The sequence below is a fragment of the Zootoca vivipara genome, chromosome 16, assembly GCF_965207765.1.
Source record: "Zootoca vivipara chromosome 16, rZooViv2.hap1.1, whole genome shotgun sequence".
Classification (NCBI taxonomy): domain Eukaryota; kingdom Metazoa; phylum Chordata; class Lepidosauria; order Squamata; family Lacertidae; genus Zootoca; species Zootoca vivipara.
In genome coordinates this window covers 41,152,909-41,169,083 of record NC_142599.1, presented here as the reverse complement: position 1 = coordinate 41,169,083, position 16,175 = coordinate 41,152,909, and the positions used below count along the sequence as shown (strand labels likewise).

The following is a 16,175-nucleotide window of genomic DNA, read 5'->3' as shown; positions in this document are numbered from 1 at the left end:
CGGACCGATCTATATACATGTTGTCAGTTAGGCGTCAGTACCTCCGAATGGAGGTTGGCGCGTTTTCTTCCAGCAAAGAAGTTTGGGAAGACCTAATCTCCTCCCACGACGTTTCTTGCGCAATTCCGGGGTCGGCGGGATCGGTCTTCCCCCCTTGCTCCCCCCTTCCTGTCCCACCTTGGGCATGGGCTCTGCTACCTTGCCTGAGCCTCGGTCACCACTTCCTGAGTCTCCGCTTGAGGCATACCCCTCCCCGCTCTCCCCAGCGCTTGGCGATGAGCTGGTACTTAAGATGGGAGGGACCTCCCGGTATCCCCTGTCCCTCACAGTACCTTAAGGCCTCTTTGGCCGGGCCGGGCCGAGGGCTCGGGGTGCTGCTGGGTGCTCTGCATGGTGCTGCTGGGCGCTCTGTGCGGCGCTGCAGCAGCAGCAGGTTCCATGCACCGAGGCGACAGGCCGCTGGCTCTTTGCTATGCCCAGCGCTGCCGGGCGCTCGGCGCTGCAGAGCGCTCCACTCTGCAGCCGCCGATTCCGGCGGCGGGGCGGCAGGTCTCCTCGGCCAGGCCAGGAAGAGGCCAGGCCGCTGGCTCGGCGCTCCGCCCGCTGCATGGCGTTCCGAGCACTCGGCGCTGCGGAGCGCTCCGCTCTGCAGCCGCCGATTCCGGCGGCGGGGTGGCAGGTCTCCTCGGCCGGGCAAAGGGGGAGGAGGGGGAGGTGGCTCCGGCTTCGCCTCCTTTCCTCCCTTGCAAGGCTCCTCAGCAGCCCCAGCGGAAGGCAGAACCTCGGGCTCGGGAGCCGCCAGCCGGCACTCACTGAAGGGAAAGGACCCAGCATGCCGGCGACCTGGCTCGCGTGTCTGTTAGCTGCCCCCATTGCTTGGATTCACACCGCCTCTGCCATTTTCCTGGGGCGCCGCACATGCCCGGCAGCAGCACGGGGGGGGGGGCTTCCCTCCGCCTTTGTGTCCTCCCTTCACAGCCCCCTGACAAACCCACCGCCTCCGCCCCTACCACCATGCTGCGGACCCAGCTCGGAGGTTTCGGTGGTGGGTTTTGGAAGAGGGAGTGGGGGGAGGGCCCGCTTCGGCAGAGATAAAAACTCTCTCGCGTTCTGCGAATGCGGCATGCGCCCCAAAACTAAACTAACTAAAACAACAACAGGGGGACAAAGAGCGTGCGGGGTGGCGGAGGTGGCGATAGCGAGGCTGGCCACCCTCAGGAGCTCTATCTAGGGCCGTCTTAGGTATGGCTTATTTTCGGGGTGTGGCTTATATTTCTCAAATGCTTGAAAATCCTGCTACGTCTTATATTATGACTACGTCTTAAAAAGGGGGAAACATGGTATGTATGAAATTCACCCTCTTCGTTTATCAACTGGTCTAATGTTAATATACCCAGATTCATCCACCTCTCCCATACGACCATTTCTTTCCTGATTTTTAAAGACGGGTTTCCGTCTTTAAAAGTATTAATGTACATATTTAGACCCAAGTATTAATGTACATTGTTGAGTATTAATGTTGAGTATTAATGTACATATTTAGACCCAAGTGCTACCTATCTTTCTAGAGGTGCTACATAGGAATATTCTAAAGCAGCCCAATTTGGACAGTTGTTTTCAGTTATGGGTCACCAGAATTGTCACCTGACAGTAAATACGCTTGGTGATACAATTCTAAGTCTGGGATCCAAAATCCTCCTCCTTTCATCGGCATTTGCATTTTTTGCATAGATAATCTTGGAACTGAAGAGCCCCAAAGGCATTTTCTAAACAAAGGTTTAATTTTGAGAACATATTTTCTTGGTATGTGAATTGGAATTCCTCTTAAGATATAAACTAGTCTAGGTATTATGTTCATTTTAAGAGCAGTGACTTTTCTCCACAGGGTCAGGTTCAATGACTCCTATCCAGTGCTTTTTTTCTATAAAAAAAAAAGTTTAGGAGTTCTCTCATTTTCCTACTCATATTGAAATGTTGCTCCTCAATGAGGCCAAACTTAGATTCACAAAATGTTTAAGGGCGTGCCTACCCATGTTTCTCCCCAGAAAAAAGCACTGCTCCCATCTGTCGATGTCACTGAGACCTCATGGTATATTTTGTTGATGTCACTAATAATGACACTAATTTAGAGAAGTCTCATGGTATTAATGTGCCTAGATATTTAATGTTGTCTTTGCAAATATGAAATTGGTATTGTTTAAACGGGTGCTTTTTTCTGGGGGGACGCAGGAGTGGGTGTGCTTCTCTACTTGCCCCTGGAACACCCCAGAGAGGGTGAGAATGTGCAAGAGGGCAGCCCAGGGGCAAGTGGAGGAGTGCCTCCCCCCACTCCCCTGCTGTCCATGAGCATCTGCTAGTGAGCGCTGGGTGTGCCGTGGGGGCAGTTTCTTCACTCTGCTTAATCAGGGAGCTGGCCCTGCAACACTGTTCAACTTCAAAATAAGGAAAGCTGGTCAAAGTCATTGACACCCTTCCTTAAATATACATTCATGTACAGCCCCCCCCCCAAGAAACCACTCCATAGAATGACAGAACTGCAGTGTTGGAAGGGACCCTAAGGGCCATCTAGTCCAACCCCCTGCAATGCAGGAACCGCACCAGAGTTTGGGTTCAAGGGAGAGGCATAGAAGGCTCAGCTGTGATTCTGCCTGGGGGAGCCATGGAGGTTGAGGGAAAAGAAGAGAGCATGAAGTGGAGGGCGCGTGGCTCACAGAAGCTGGAAGGGACCCCCAAGGGTCATCTAGCCATACCCCCTGCCATGTGGGAATCCACCAAGTGCCTGAGGAAGCTGCCTGCCTTGGCTTGGACCTGAGGGACTGCCTCCTCCATCCTAAGGAAGCCAGGACCCTCTGCAACACACCACAACCCCTCCCCAACCCTGACGTTCCACTTTCTCAACTGCCCTCGTCGCTTGGCCCCCTTTCCTCAGCGCCTGCACCAGCTCCTGGTCGAACTTGGCAGCCTGGGTGACCAGCCGGGGGTCTCCCTCTATGGCGATGACGGAGAGACCCAGGCCAAAGGCCAGGAAGCGAGAGAGGAGGCCTTGGGGTAAAGGGGACGGACGGACGGCGGGAACAAGACAGGATAAATAAAGTATACTTTGCGAGACTCCGAAAAGGAAGAGCAACCTGATGCCTCCTCCATCCCTCCTTACCTGGCCAGCACTCACGTCAACCACCTGGCGGCACCCCGTGAGGTCACTCAGCCGAGTCAGGGAGGCCCCTGTGGAGCTGTCCATTCAGGGAGTGAAGGTGGAGGGACCCCTGGTGGATTCAGTGAGGGGCAGTGGCTGCTTCCCAGGAGAGGGAGAGGAGGAGGATGGGCAGCAGCAGCAGGAGAGGAAACCAGGTGTGGCTGGAGGAAGAGGTAGAAGGGAGTGTGCGAAGGTAATAAATAATAAAAATAAATGTGTACTCTGCCTCTTCCCCTGACTCAGGGCAGCTTACAGATAACATAAGAAGAGCTGATGACAATAAAAAATAAAGCATTAACAGGATTAAAACTATGTATGTATGTATGTATGTATGTATGTATGTATGTATGTATATGTATGTACCGTATATATGTATGTATATATGTCTCTATCTATCTCCCATCAAATGTCAAGAAAATAAACAACTATCCAACTTTTAGAAAACATCTGAAGGCAGTCCTGTTTAGGGAAGTTTTTAATATTTGAAATTTTATTCTGCTTTTAATGTTCTGTTGAAAGCCGTCCAGAGTGGCTGGGGGAACCCGCCCAGATGGGCGGGGTAGAAATAATAAATCATCATCATCTATCAATGCATGTTCTGTTAAAAACACACAGATAATTACAAAAAAAATGGCACATTAAAAGCAGCATTAAAAACACATCCCGTCAGGAAAAATCCAAGGAAGTCATTGTTCACGCCAGGAATAGCTGATGTGGAACTTTCTGCCGCAAGAGGCAGCCATGGCCGCCAGTCCCAAAGGCTCTGCTTTCCCTCCACCACAGTCAGAGGCAGATGAGCTTCTGAATGCCAGTTGCTGGCTGGCCACCTGGAGGCTGCGCCAGATGGGCCCCCTTTGGCCTGATCCAGCAGCCAGGCTCTTCTGATGTCCTCATGGAACCTCCAGGTGCAGAGGCAGTCTATCTCATTCCTAGTTTCTTGGGAATTGACTAGGCGGGGCATTGGCTGGATCCAGCGGCTTTTATGCTCCACGGAGGAGTAAATATAAGGGCTGGCGGAAGCCCGGCTGATGACGCCCGGCTATTGGTTTTGCTTATGAAAATTGTATTTGTTATTTTGGGGGTTTTCTTTTTAATGGTCATGTCTCTTTCTGTTGAAACTGAGCTGCCTTGTAGGGAAACGTTTGAGGAAAAGCAGACGGGCAAATTCTAAATGGATGGGCTGCAAAACAAAACCACTCGCCCTGCAGAGGCGGCTTCTGAGAGAGCGCAGAGGAGCCGAGGCGGAGCGGATCTGTTGGCAACCCCTGTCACGCTAGAGGGCCGCCAGCCTGCCTCCGCCTCGCAGCCGAGTGGCTTTGCCTACGTCAGAACTCTCCGGCCCCGCCCCTCGCCAGCGAAGCGTCGTCCTAGCAACTCCGTCGCCCGCCAGAGCACTCCATCCGCGGGGATCCCCCCGCCGGAAACCGAATGGGACGACCCAAACGCTATTTGCCCCGTCGGTCCGCTGTGCTAAGATTGGGCCCCTTCGGCTCCCTTCTCTTCTAGGAGAAGCGGACATAGAGATACGAAAGGTTGGGGGGGAGAAGGAGAGAGAACAAACCACCTCAGTATTGCAGAGAAGAGAGGGATTTTGTGTGAGGAAAGTAAATCGATGCCGCACACCAACTTCCGGTCTGAAACGGAACCTGCGGCCTTAGAACGTGATGGCCGCTCTAACTTGTGGCGCGTCTATAGTCTGCGCGTCCTTCTAGCAAGCCCCGCCCCTACTCCCCGCCCACAAATTCTGTGCCAATGCTTCCTTGGCCTGGGGATCTGGCCGAGGGATGCTGACGCGCCAAGAATGATCCATTCCTTCCTTCATTCTTCCAGCCTCTGCTGTGCTTCCATGTTGCCTTCCTCTTCTCTTCTCTTCTCGCCCCCCTTCAGTCCAGTCCCTGACAAGGGACTTGGGCTAGATGAGGGTTGCCCGGTTCCAAAAGATGAAAATCTTTGCAGTTGTGAAAAATATTTTTTTAAAAAAATCAATGGGAGAAAGCCCCAAAGAACTCCGTGGCCCCGAATGTGCAAAGGGGTGGGTGGGGAACCGGGGAAAGGCCTCTTCATTTTCTGTGGCGAAAAGCGCTTTAGAACTCTTTCCCCATTCATAGAGAAATCGCCCCCCCCCGTCTTTGCAGGTGAAGCTCCACCCCGGGAGCGCCTTGCCTCCGACCTCACCTAGCAACCAACCCATCCAGGCTCCCATTGGTGGGGTGGCTCCGGTGCCAAGAGGCGCGCTCGCTCGGCTCATTGACCGCCGCCTTCCTCTTCATCCCCGCCACCTTTTCCCTTCACGTGACACATGGCCCGGTGCAAAAGCAAGATCCAGATCCAGACCCAGACTTGGGGCGGAGGGGGGTGTCCTGCCCTCTTTTCCTCCTCTCGCTCCCTCCTTCCCCCGCAGAGGCGAGAGAGGGGGGGCGTCTCCGATCCGCAAAGGTCAGATCAGAGCGGCTCTGCTGCCAATCAAGTTTGCAAGGAACTTTTTTTTTTTTGCAATTGAGAGAAAAGGCGACTTGGTAGGAATCCTAGTAATTGCGGGACATCTTTTTGCCCTGAGAAGGTGAGTCTCGTCCTACTCTACCGACCGAGCCCCCTTGGGGAGTTGAGGAAGTTCTAGGGGCAGAGAAGTTTTCCTCCCTCTCTCCTGACACGAGAACTGCCGGGGGGGGGGGGAGGAATCCGGTGAACCTGAACGTTGGGGAAAAATTAAGGACATTATCCTTCTGGACGCAGCTCAGACTTAAACTAGGGAGCTCCCTCTTGCAGTTGATGGCTCTAAAATTTAATCAACTGTTTGATTGGTGTTTTCTTTTTGTTTTCTTTTGCTTTTAATGTTTTTACTGTATTTATATTCGGTGTTAGCCACCCTGAGCCCGGTCTTGGCGGGATATAAATAAAATTATTATTATTATTATTATTATTATTATTATTATTATTATTATTATTATTATTATTATTAGAGTATTTGGCAAATTCATGGAGAAGGAGAGGGCTGTCGATGGCAACTAGGCAAGAGAGCTATATGCCGGAGGGCAGAGGGGTCTTCTTGTGTTTCTGCTGGGGGGTTTCCCTCTCATTGCATCAGCTCCAATCCATTCTTGGATGTTTTCCAGGATCATTTACATCACCCCACGTGTGACGTTTCTTCCCCTGTTCCTGGTTGGTCTCCTCTTCTCTCTCTCTCTCTCTCTCTCCCCCCCCCCCCCTCAGTGTGTATGCACACGAAAGCTCATACCAATGACAAACTTAGTTGGTCTCTAAGGTGCTACTGGGAGGAATTTTTTTTATTTTTTGTTTCGACAGTTTCTGCAGTCATCATCAGGTAGCTCAGCTCATTGAAATGGAAAAATTCCAGCCTTCTCTGCAGCTTTTGACAAGAGTGGAACTTCTTGCTTAAAGCGAGCTTCCCTTTGCAGCATTGTAAATACAGTGCATTCCAACGCTCCGGGTCAGCAAACTTCTTCGGCAGGGGGCCGGTCCACTGTCCCTCAGACCTTGTGGGGGGCCAGACTATATTTTTTTGGGGGGGGGGAATGAACGAATTCCTATGTCCCACAAATAACCCAGAGATGCATTGCTAATAATAATAATAATCATAATAATAATTTATTTATACCCCGCCCATCTGGCTGGGTTTCCCCAGCTACTCTGGGTGGCTTCCAACAGAATATTAAAATACAGTAGTCCATCAGCATTAAAAGTTTCCCTAAACAGGGCTGCCTTCAGATGTCTTCCGAAAGTCTGGTGGTTGTTTTTCTCTTTGACATCTGGTGGGAGGGCATTCCACAGGGCAGGTGCCACCACTGAGAAGGCCCTCTGCCTGGTTCCCTGTAGCTTTGATTCTCGCAGCGAGGGAACTGCCAAAAGGCCCTTGGAGGTAGACCTAAAGATCTGGGAGGTAGACCTAAAGATCCGGGACCTAAAGATCTGGGATCGGCAGCGCGCGCATGACCGGAAGTTGCGTGACGCGACTTCCGGTGGCGCTTCGCCCTTCTATGGGCACCAGAAAATGGCGGCACCAGCGCCGGAAGTCGCTTCTGCGCATGACCGGAAACACGTAAAAGCGACTTCCGCCGCCGGCGCCGCCATTTCTGGTGCCCATAGAAGGGCAAATCACCACCGGAAGTCGCGTCACGCAACTTCCGGTCATGCGTGGAAGCGACTTCCGGCGCCGGCGCCGCCATTTTCTGGTGCCCATAGAAGGGCAAAGCGGCAGCAGAAAAATGGCCGCCGGGCCGAAGCCGATTTAAGGGACAATACCGGGATTTTAACCTAAACGGGAGACCGCCGGGAAACGGTAAGAAAAAAGGGGTTTTCCCGGCGGATACGGGATACTTGGCAGCTATGGTTCCTTGAGATGCATTGTGGGGAATATATATGGGAGAACAACAAAATGAACCAGAATGAATGTAGCCTTTGGTGGGGCCAGGACATGTTCCCCGTGTTGGGGTTAAGCCATGGGACAGGTACAGTCCCTTTGAGCATGTGCAGAGTGCGTGTTATGGAGCGACTTTAGCCATCCTCCATACAGTTGGCATTAGAGGAAATATGTACCAGTATTCTCCAGACTGAATTCCAGGGAGACTTGGTGAACAGGGAGAGGTGACTGGGGGCTTTCCTGGGGGAACCTGAAATGGAGAGAGATCTACACCCCCTACATTTAGGGTCTCTTCTTTTTTAGGACAGGTGCTTGCTCCTAGAGGGACTGAAGACGTGAATCTGTGAGCCAGACTCCCAAGTTGCAATCTGCAGAGACCAAAATCGTGTGCCTAGGACTGGCCTTCTGATAGGCCAAGCATGGATGGCAGAGGATTCAAGTTTTCACTTCTCTTTGGAATAGTCGCCTATTCTTTTTGGACTCCTGGTAAGTCATCCAATTGCAATAGAAGGTCTGTAGCTCAGGTCTGATGCCATTGCCGGGCAGGGTAGGGAATGACCCCTATCAAAAGCCTTGAGAAGTTCTGCCAGTCTGTACACAAAACAATACTAAATATACCAAATCAAGGGAAGTTATAATACCACTCTATTCTGTCTTGGTCAGAGCACACCTGGAATACTGTGTCCAATTCAAGGGCACCACAATTTAAGAAGAAAATTGGCAAGCTGGAAGGTGCGCAGGGGAGAGCGACCAAGACAGTGAAGGGTCTGAGTTGCTTGAGTTGATATTCCTGCATTGCAGGAATTTGGACTACCGTTCATTTCTATGGTTCTATGATTTTTATTCAATGTTATTTTGGGTGATTGTATTTTTTGCAAGTATACGTTTTACAACTCTCGTTACCGTTGCATTTTAAATTATTGTGACTTGCTCTGAGACCTTAGGCTGAAGGACAGGTAATAAATTAAAATGTAATAACAGGCGTTCCTAGGATCAATCCCTGGCAACAACTCCAGGTAGGGCTGGGAAAGACTCACTGCCTGAAATCTGGGTGAGCTGCTGCCAGTCAGTGTAGACAGTACTGAGCTAGCTGAGCCAAAAGGTCAGACATGGGATAAGGGAGCTTCCCATGATCCAAACATATTTCAGAGGCAGTCATTTGGTTTAATAAGCCCTGCTTATTATCAGGGCCACCTGTGGGCATTGCTACACGGATAGCTCACATTTTCCACTTTGATTTCCTTTTTCAGTTTTTCCCAAACTTGGGTCTCCAGCTGTTTTTGGACTACAATTCCCACCATCCCTAGCTAGCAGGACCAATGGTCAAGGATGATGGAAACTGTAGTCTTTGTAGTCCAAAAACTGGAGACCCAAGTTTGAGGAATATGGCCTTATTTCCTTCCTTCCTTCCTTTTCTTTTCTTATCAGGAACTGGACTCCCAGCATGGAATGAGCTCCGGGGGAGTTCGGTTTTGCTTCCTATCGACATTCCCCCAGGAAAAACAGTGGACAAAATAAAATGGGATTTCTACTCCCAAACGGGAAATAATACTGGTTATCAGATTGCTGAAATAAGCAATGGAATATTGAAATGTATTAAGGCCTGTGGCCAGTTTGAACAGCGGATCGAAATGGTCAATGAGACCACCCTGAGGATCAATGACCTAAAAATGGAGGATAGTGGGCTCTACAATGCTCATGTGAGATTTATTGGAGATGTGTATCCAACATACTCGTTCAACCTCACTGTCCATGGTAAGCAATTCTTCTAATATCCTTCTCTGTTGCTGGTGGAACTGAGCATGGAACATAAGAAGCCAAGAAGAACTCTGTTGGATCAGGCCCATGGCCTACCTAGTCCAGCATCCTCTCCTCACCCTGGCAAACCTAGATGCCCATGCGAAAACAGAAAGCGGGATTCAAACACAAGAGCCCTTTCCTCTCCAGTGGTTTCCAGCAACAGGGTATTCAGAAGCATTGCTGCTGTGAGCTTCTGAGTCCCAGTTGCCAGAAATCCTAGGTGGAGAGAGTTTGCTGCTGTATGTCAGGTCCTGCTTGTGGGCACCTGGTTGGCCACCATGAGAGCAGGCTGTTGGACTAGATGGGCCCCCTTTGGTCCGATCCTGCTGAAGGGTGCTTCTGATGTTCTTACATTGCAGCTATTTTTGTGGCCCAAAATAATAAAAACAAACTAGTTACAACTGACAGTTAACATACCTCAAAACACATTTAGAACTGAGCAATTAAGTGGTGGTCTTGTAGTAAGCTTAGGGCTTACTGGGAAATTATATATAATGAAATGAAAAGGATGTTTAAAATAACATTTGTAACACCGAGACCTGTTCCACACACTTCCCCTCGAGGTTAGGTGGTTGAATATTCAATTTGCATTTCCTAAAGTCCACAATAATCTCTCTTGTTTTCTTTAAATTAAGGAATAGATTGTTTTCCCTGCACCACTCCGCCAACTGCTCAACTTCCTTCCTATAGGCCACCTCCCCCTCTCCAGCCGTAATTAGACCAACCACCATTGTATCGTCTGCAAACTTAATGATCTTGTTGCTAGGGTACTTGGGAGCACGTATAGCGTATATAGAAGCGGGCTCAGCACACACCTCTGTGGCGTCCCCGTGTTCATACTGAGATCCGCAGAGACGTGAGAACCCATCCTGACCTGTTGGGAATGGTTTGATAGAAAATCTAATATCCACCTGCATAAGTCCTAGGTCTAATAGTTTGGGCACCTGTCTATGCGGAAGAATAGTATTAAAACTAAAGTCTACAAATAACAGTCTCGCATAGTTCCCTTGTTTCTCCAGATGAGTCAGGACAGCATGTAGTACCATTGCCACAGCATCCTCTGTGAATCTCTTCCCCTTATATGCAAACTGGTAAGGGTCATGTCCCACTGGCAAACATGATATAATGTGATTCTGCACCAGTTTCAAAGCATTTCATTATGACGGGTGTAGTGATAAGAGGCCCCTCTGTAATCATCAACTTCCCCACTCCCGGCAGACTTGGAGAACACAGAGGTGACCAACTATATCTTTTGGCAAACAGGAACCCAAGGAGGCTGCCACCACTCCCGCTCCGTATAACCCAGTAGAAGTGTTGGTGTTGGGAGATTAACTTCTACCCTTACTCAGGTTACACACTGTAGGCTCACTCTGACGTGCCGCCCTTTATCACCCAAAATTTTCCTTGTAGGGACCGAATTGGTTAGACACTGAACTCAGCTTCACTTTCCAAGAGCAATTAACCACACAGAAATATAAACCAAAATTTTATTGGATAAAAGTACCACTTAAAAGAGGTGCACCATTCTTTTAATAGTCACAAACGAGAAAATAAAAACATGATTTAATATATCTAAACTAATACTCACAACAGAAAGAATTTGACTCCATATAAATCAAAGCACTTCATCTCAAATCCTTGTCCTCCCACAAGGCATAACTGAATCCTTGGCAGACCACCGATGGATTTCCCAACGACAGCAAAGTGTTCCTCTGGTCCACCAACAGACTCTAATCAGCATCTTAGATGCCAGCTAGTTATACTAATCCCCCCTCGTGGGATTCTGGTAATGATCCACTCAGGATTCCCTTAACCCTCCCAGGGGACCAATGATTAAAGACCAAAACCATAAATCACTTGTCAACTTTTCACTGCAGCTGGGCAACAGCTGATTAACAACCATCCGAGGAGTTTGGGTCACTCCCTACCTTCCCAGATCCAAGGCAACTAAGGGAAGAGGAGAAAAGCTTATCTTAAAGGAGCGCCAGACACGAAAACCAGGCACCTTCCCAAAATACTAACCTTGGCTTCTCTCTCCAAGCTGAACAGAACAGGGACCCAAAGTTAAGCTTTTCCCAGAATCCCTCTTGCACTACAACAGGTGTCAGTGTCACAGGGCGAAAGTCATTCAGCCTGCCTATTTTTGATTTTTTTTGGCAGGGGTATAATGGTAGTGGATTTCAGACAGGATGGAACAGTGGCTTGGGCTAGAGACTGATTAAAATTCTTCGTAAAGATTCCTGCCAGCTGGTCTGAGCAGTCTCTCAGCACCCTGCCAGCTACTCCATCAGGTCCATATTTACCTCCTTTAGTATTCGCCTCACTTCTCCCTCTTCCACTCTCACTACATTCCCTACAGGGAGTGACGACGATATCTCTGGCATCACTACTGGAGCCACCTCAGATCAAGCAAAGAAGGTCTCCCCCACCAGAGAAGCAGTACTGCAAGGTTTGTAACCATTTGGATGGCCGATTGTCAGGGATTCTTGAGCTGGGATTCCTGAATTGCTGGGGGTTGGACTAGATGAGCCCTGGGGCTCCCTTCCAATTCTACCATTCTATTATGTCTCCTACTCCGAGAGTGTATTAACTAAGTCCAAATGAAATGATGCATACCCCTTAAAGCACTCTATTCATTTTGAGTAATGAGCCATTAAGTTGGTTCCCTGAAAACTGGACTTTGGCTTCCAATATTCCCAAACTGCAAAATTGGGATGGAGTGTTCAGCAGTCCAGGCAGCTGTGTGGTATGTACTGCATTTGCTCAGCTAAAAAAGCAGATTAAGGTTCTGTGACAGCCCAACTCTAATTCTGCATGGAGAAAAGCTGAAATCAGTTCACAATCTTTTCTGATGCCCTCTGTTGTTGTTGTTGTTGTTGTTGTTGCAGTCGCCCTCAAGGGAGAATTTTTGCTTATTATTGCAGGTGCAGATCTACCCTGGTACATAATACTGATTATTATTATTGGGATCCTGGCTGCTGTCTTTCTCATTGTACTTTGGTGCAAGAGGGAAGCATTAAACACCAAATTTCAAAAGGTAGGAATGTGTGTGTGTTCTTCTTCTGCCCCTTCATCTGAGTTTGGGTTGCCACTTATTGTTTTCCCTTCCTCTTTGTTTATCCTGAGAGGCAGAATCTGGCCAGTTCCTCAGAATGATGTGTTCCATTTTGCACGCCACAGTTTTTACATCTGCAAGGCCAAAGGCCAAGATGTGGATAGACACAATTGAGTGTCACCCGTTATTAATCCTCCTCTAGTGCTTTCTCTCAAGTATTTCCGCGTAAGGTTGGAACTCTGCAAAGGTTTGAATCCTCTTTACAAAACTGCATTTAAAAAGAAGTGTGTGTGTGAAGGAGGAATGTTCATTGTTTTGCCTGCTAAAATGGGAGGCACTTGGCTGATAAACAACCCATAAGTTTCCAGGTTTGCACATTTAAACCCAGTAGTGAATATTCCTGGGTTATTTTCAGGAGGTCTGAATGCTGATTCCAGAAGTGCCTGAGGCTTAAGGATTTCCAGCGCCAGGGTTTAGGTGGGCTCAATTCTGTTTTAGGAGCTGGTGCCAGCCCCAGCACACTAGAGCCTCTTAAGTCACATCCAAGGATCCTCACCTCCAACATAATTGACAGCCCTGATTCTTCTTTTCCCTGCAGGTTTTCTGCCACAGAAATTCCACACCCAAAGTGGTAACTTTGGAAAGTGCCTCTCTTCAGAATGGCTATGCAAAATGTCGCCGTTCGGAGCCAGACGAAATCAGTGACTCTACCCTCCCTCTGAACGGACCACTTGAAAATAGCTGATGGGTCTTGGCAGACCTCTTACTGTGCCACGGACTGTTTTAAATTCTATTTTTATTACTCCCCTTATTACTTATAATGCATTTTGTTGCATTGCAATCTGTGTTGAATATAATTCAAATTGCAATGCAGAATATAGTGGTACCTCGGTTTAATAACAGTCCGGTTTAAGAACGATTTGGTTTACAAACTCCGCAAAACCAGGAATAAGTGTCTTGGTTTGAGAACTTTACCTTGGTATAAGAAGGGAATCCAAACGGTGGAAGGGCACCGGCGGCGGGAGGCTTCATTAGGGAAAGCGCGTTTCGGTTTAAGAACGGTTTTGGTTTAAGAAAGGACTTCTGGAACGGATTCAGTTTGTAAACTGAGGTACCACTGTACAATACAAAGAGTCAATGGAACAACTAAAAATTAAAGTTCAATGTGAATATTGAATGTGATGGATAGCGCCATCTCCTGTCTTCAAGCACAAATCCACAGAAGATTCCAAAATACTCTTCTGTGAGGTCCTGTTAAGTGGATCAGTGTGAATCGTATTAATTCGGTTTTGGTATTGCTTCATTTCCTCTTCTTATAAGCTCACATTTGGTTCATCACATTTTCACATTGATTTGCTTGGGAATCCCTAGACTAGGTCCAAGCACTGATTGCGGGTTGGGGGATCATCCAGTCATATGGAAGGTTTCCTGATCTGCCTTACGGTTCTTCTAGAATCTTTTCAGCAGCTGCCATGCGGAATACCTTGTGGCAGGGGTCAGCAACCTTTTTCGGCCGTGGGCCGGTCCACCGTCCCTCAGACCTTGTGGGGGGCCGCACTATATTTTGGAAAAAAAAATGAACAAATTCCTAGTCACTACAAATAACTCAGAGATGCATTTTAAATAAAGGCACATGTTCTACTCATGCAAAAACACACCGATTCCCAGACCATCCGCCGGCCGGATTGAGAAGGCGATTGGGCCGGATCCGACCCCCGGGCCTTAGGTTAGGTTGCCTATCCCTGCATTGTGAGATGCAATGGACCTCCTGTCTGATGTTATGTGCAATATGCTGCCATTTTCTTCTCTGACATTTGAATGTGTTTTTATTTTATTTTTAACTACAGCACTTTTATCACTATGGCATTCTTGGTCTTCCTGAAGGACTTCCGGTGGGTAGGCTAGGATATAGTTTTGATGGTTTTGTTGAAGAGTGACACTTATAATGCACTGTTTGCATTATAAGTCTAATGAGTCTAAGGAAAACTCAGTCTTTATAATGGTGATAGGCAGTGCTGTTTTTCTAGGAAAAGAGTTGCTGGAACGCCTCTCACGTTCTCTTAGAATGGCCATGGCACCCACCTGAGAGGTATCAGAACTGAGTTCTGGCATGTTCTGGCTGAAAAAAACACCCCATATTTATTGAAGTAATATACAAAGTTTACACACGTGGCAGTATTTTTTAAAGCATTATATTAGATATAGTATTTGCATATTTTATACTGAGCTGTATTCTTTTTATCTTTGTGGTATTACTCTGGATATGAAGTGCCTGTCCTTGTAGCAATTTTAGTGAGATCTTTGGATTTAAAATAGGAGAAATTTCTGATAGACCTTTTAAAGAAAAAGCTGTGAAGTTCAAATAGTGTGTAGTTTTCAATGTCTTTTATTCCTGTTTATGGACTGTACAGCTTTGAATTGTTTTAATATTTCTATTTCTTCTGGGGAATAATAATAATTTGCACTGCTTTAAAATATAGTCCAAATCAATTAAAAATTAGCCTCTATACAGGTGATGTAAATCTAATATTGAAAGAGCCAGAAATATTAGTACCACCACTGAAATTTCTTGGGGTTTCTGGATGTAAAATTCATCAGAATGGCTGATGAATACAGTGGTACCTTGGTTTAAGAACAGTTTATTTTATGAACAACTTGGATTAAGAACACTGCAAACCCGGAAGTAGGTGTTTTGGTTTGTGAACTTTGGCCTTGGAATAAGAACACTGTTCCGCTTCCTGTTGAGTGTGTTCCATTTATAAATGGAGTCCCCCACTGCTTTGGGAAAGCATGCCTTGGCTTAAGAACGCTTTGGTTTAAGAACAGACTTCCGGAACTGATCAAGTTCGTAAACCAAGGTACCACTGTACTGTATACAACAAATGTGGCATCTCCAAGGAAACACTGATTAAAAAATTAGGTATATGGGTAACTGAGCCCTCTGGATGATGTGACATCTTGTAATCTACCCAGAGAGGTTAAAATGGATATGAAAAAGTCTTAAAACATTTCCGTAACTGAGATGAACATGCTTCCGTGCACTTTACTGTATTTCTTTTTAGATTATACCTATGTAAGTGAATAACTCCTGGCTTACCTTTGCTATGTGTTCAGAAGCCTAGAAAAACAATTTAGCCTTAAAAACCGGGACACCCTTTGCTGGAACACCTTGGCAGCTGCAAAATGTTGTTTGATCCTACCAGCACTTATCGGGATGGAATTATTTAACGTTACATAAACTGGTGAATAATTGTAATTGGATTGTATTCCAGTTACAGTACTGTGAAAAAGGGCTGTATTTTAAAAACTGATCACAGGACTTGGTAAGGCTTAGTGTTTTTTCATTGCAAAGGTAGGGGGTGGGTTAACCCCAATGGCTTAGTCCCAAGCTCCTGGATAGAGTTTGAGAGTGTTTACATACAACTTCAACTGGCTTGCTAAAACCAGGTGAGGGGAGCCGATGGGTCTCAAACCCTCTGTGATTTAGAACTTGCCCTGCATGCAAAGACAGGCTCCGGCAAACTGAGCGGGCCAGACCAAGAATGGGTCCAGCAGTCAAGAAGGCGGTTTCTACACATGCTGTAGAGGGAAGTTGAAAGGCTTGTTTGCCTCTGTGATACTGATTGACTACTTTCTCTAATTTTGTTCATGTTGTATTGATTGAATGTTATCATTTGTGACTCCATTGTATATTTTCTGCTTAAGAAGTGTAAAATAATATAAAAAAATTCCTTCAGTAGCACCTTAAA

General features: G+C 47.3%; 1 protein-coding gene across 3 annotated transcripts in view; it reads left to right on the top strand.

Moving 5' to 3' along the window:
- LOC118076043 (uncharacterized) overlaps positions 1-16,175 on the top strand; it is a 20,423-nt gene extending 4,248 nt beyond the window's left edge. The window contains exons 1-6 of one of the 3 annotated variants that reach the window (XM_035098549.3): positions 5,395-5,753; positions 7,875-8,057; positions 9,000-9,326; positions 11,731-11,820; positions 12,296-12,408; positions 13,025-16,175. In XM_035098549.3, the coding sequence (XP_034954440.1) occupies positions 7,991-8,057; positions 9,000-9,326; positions 11,731-11,820; positions 12,296-12,408; positions 13,025-13,171 (744 nt within the window). In that variant the 5' untranslated portion in view covers positions 5,395-5,753; positions 7,875-7,990 and the 3' untranslated portion in view covers positions 13,172-16,175. Of the gene's footprint in view, positions 1-5,394; positions 5,754-7,874; positions 8,058-8,999; positions 9,327-11,730; positions 11,821-12,295; positions 12,409-13,024 lie in introns of those variants that run through there. The other 2 variants (XM_088659838.1, XM_035098550.3) reach the window with 2 other exon arrangements.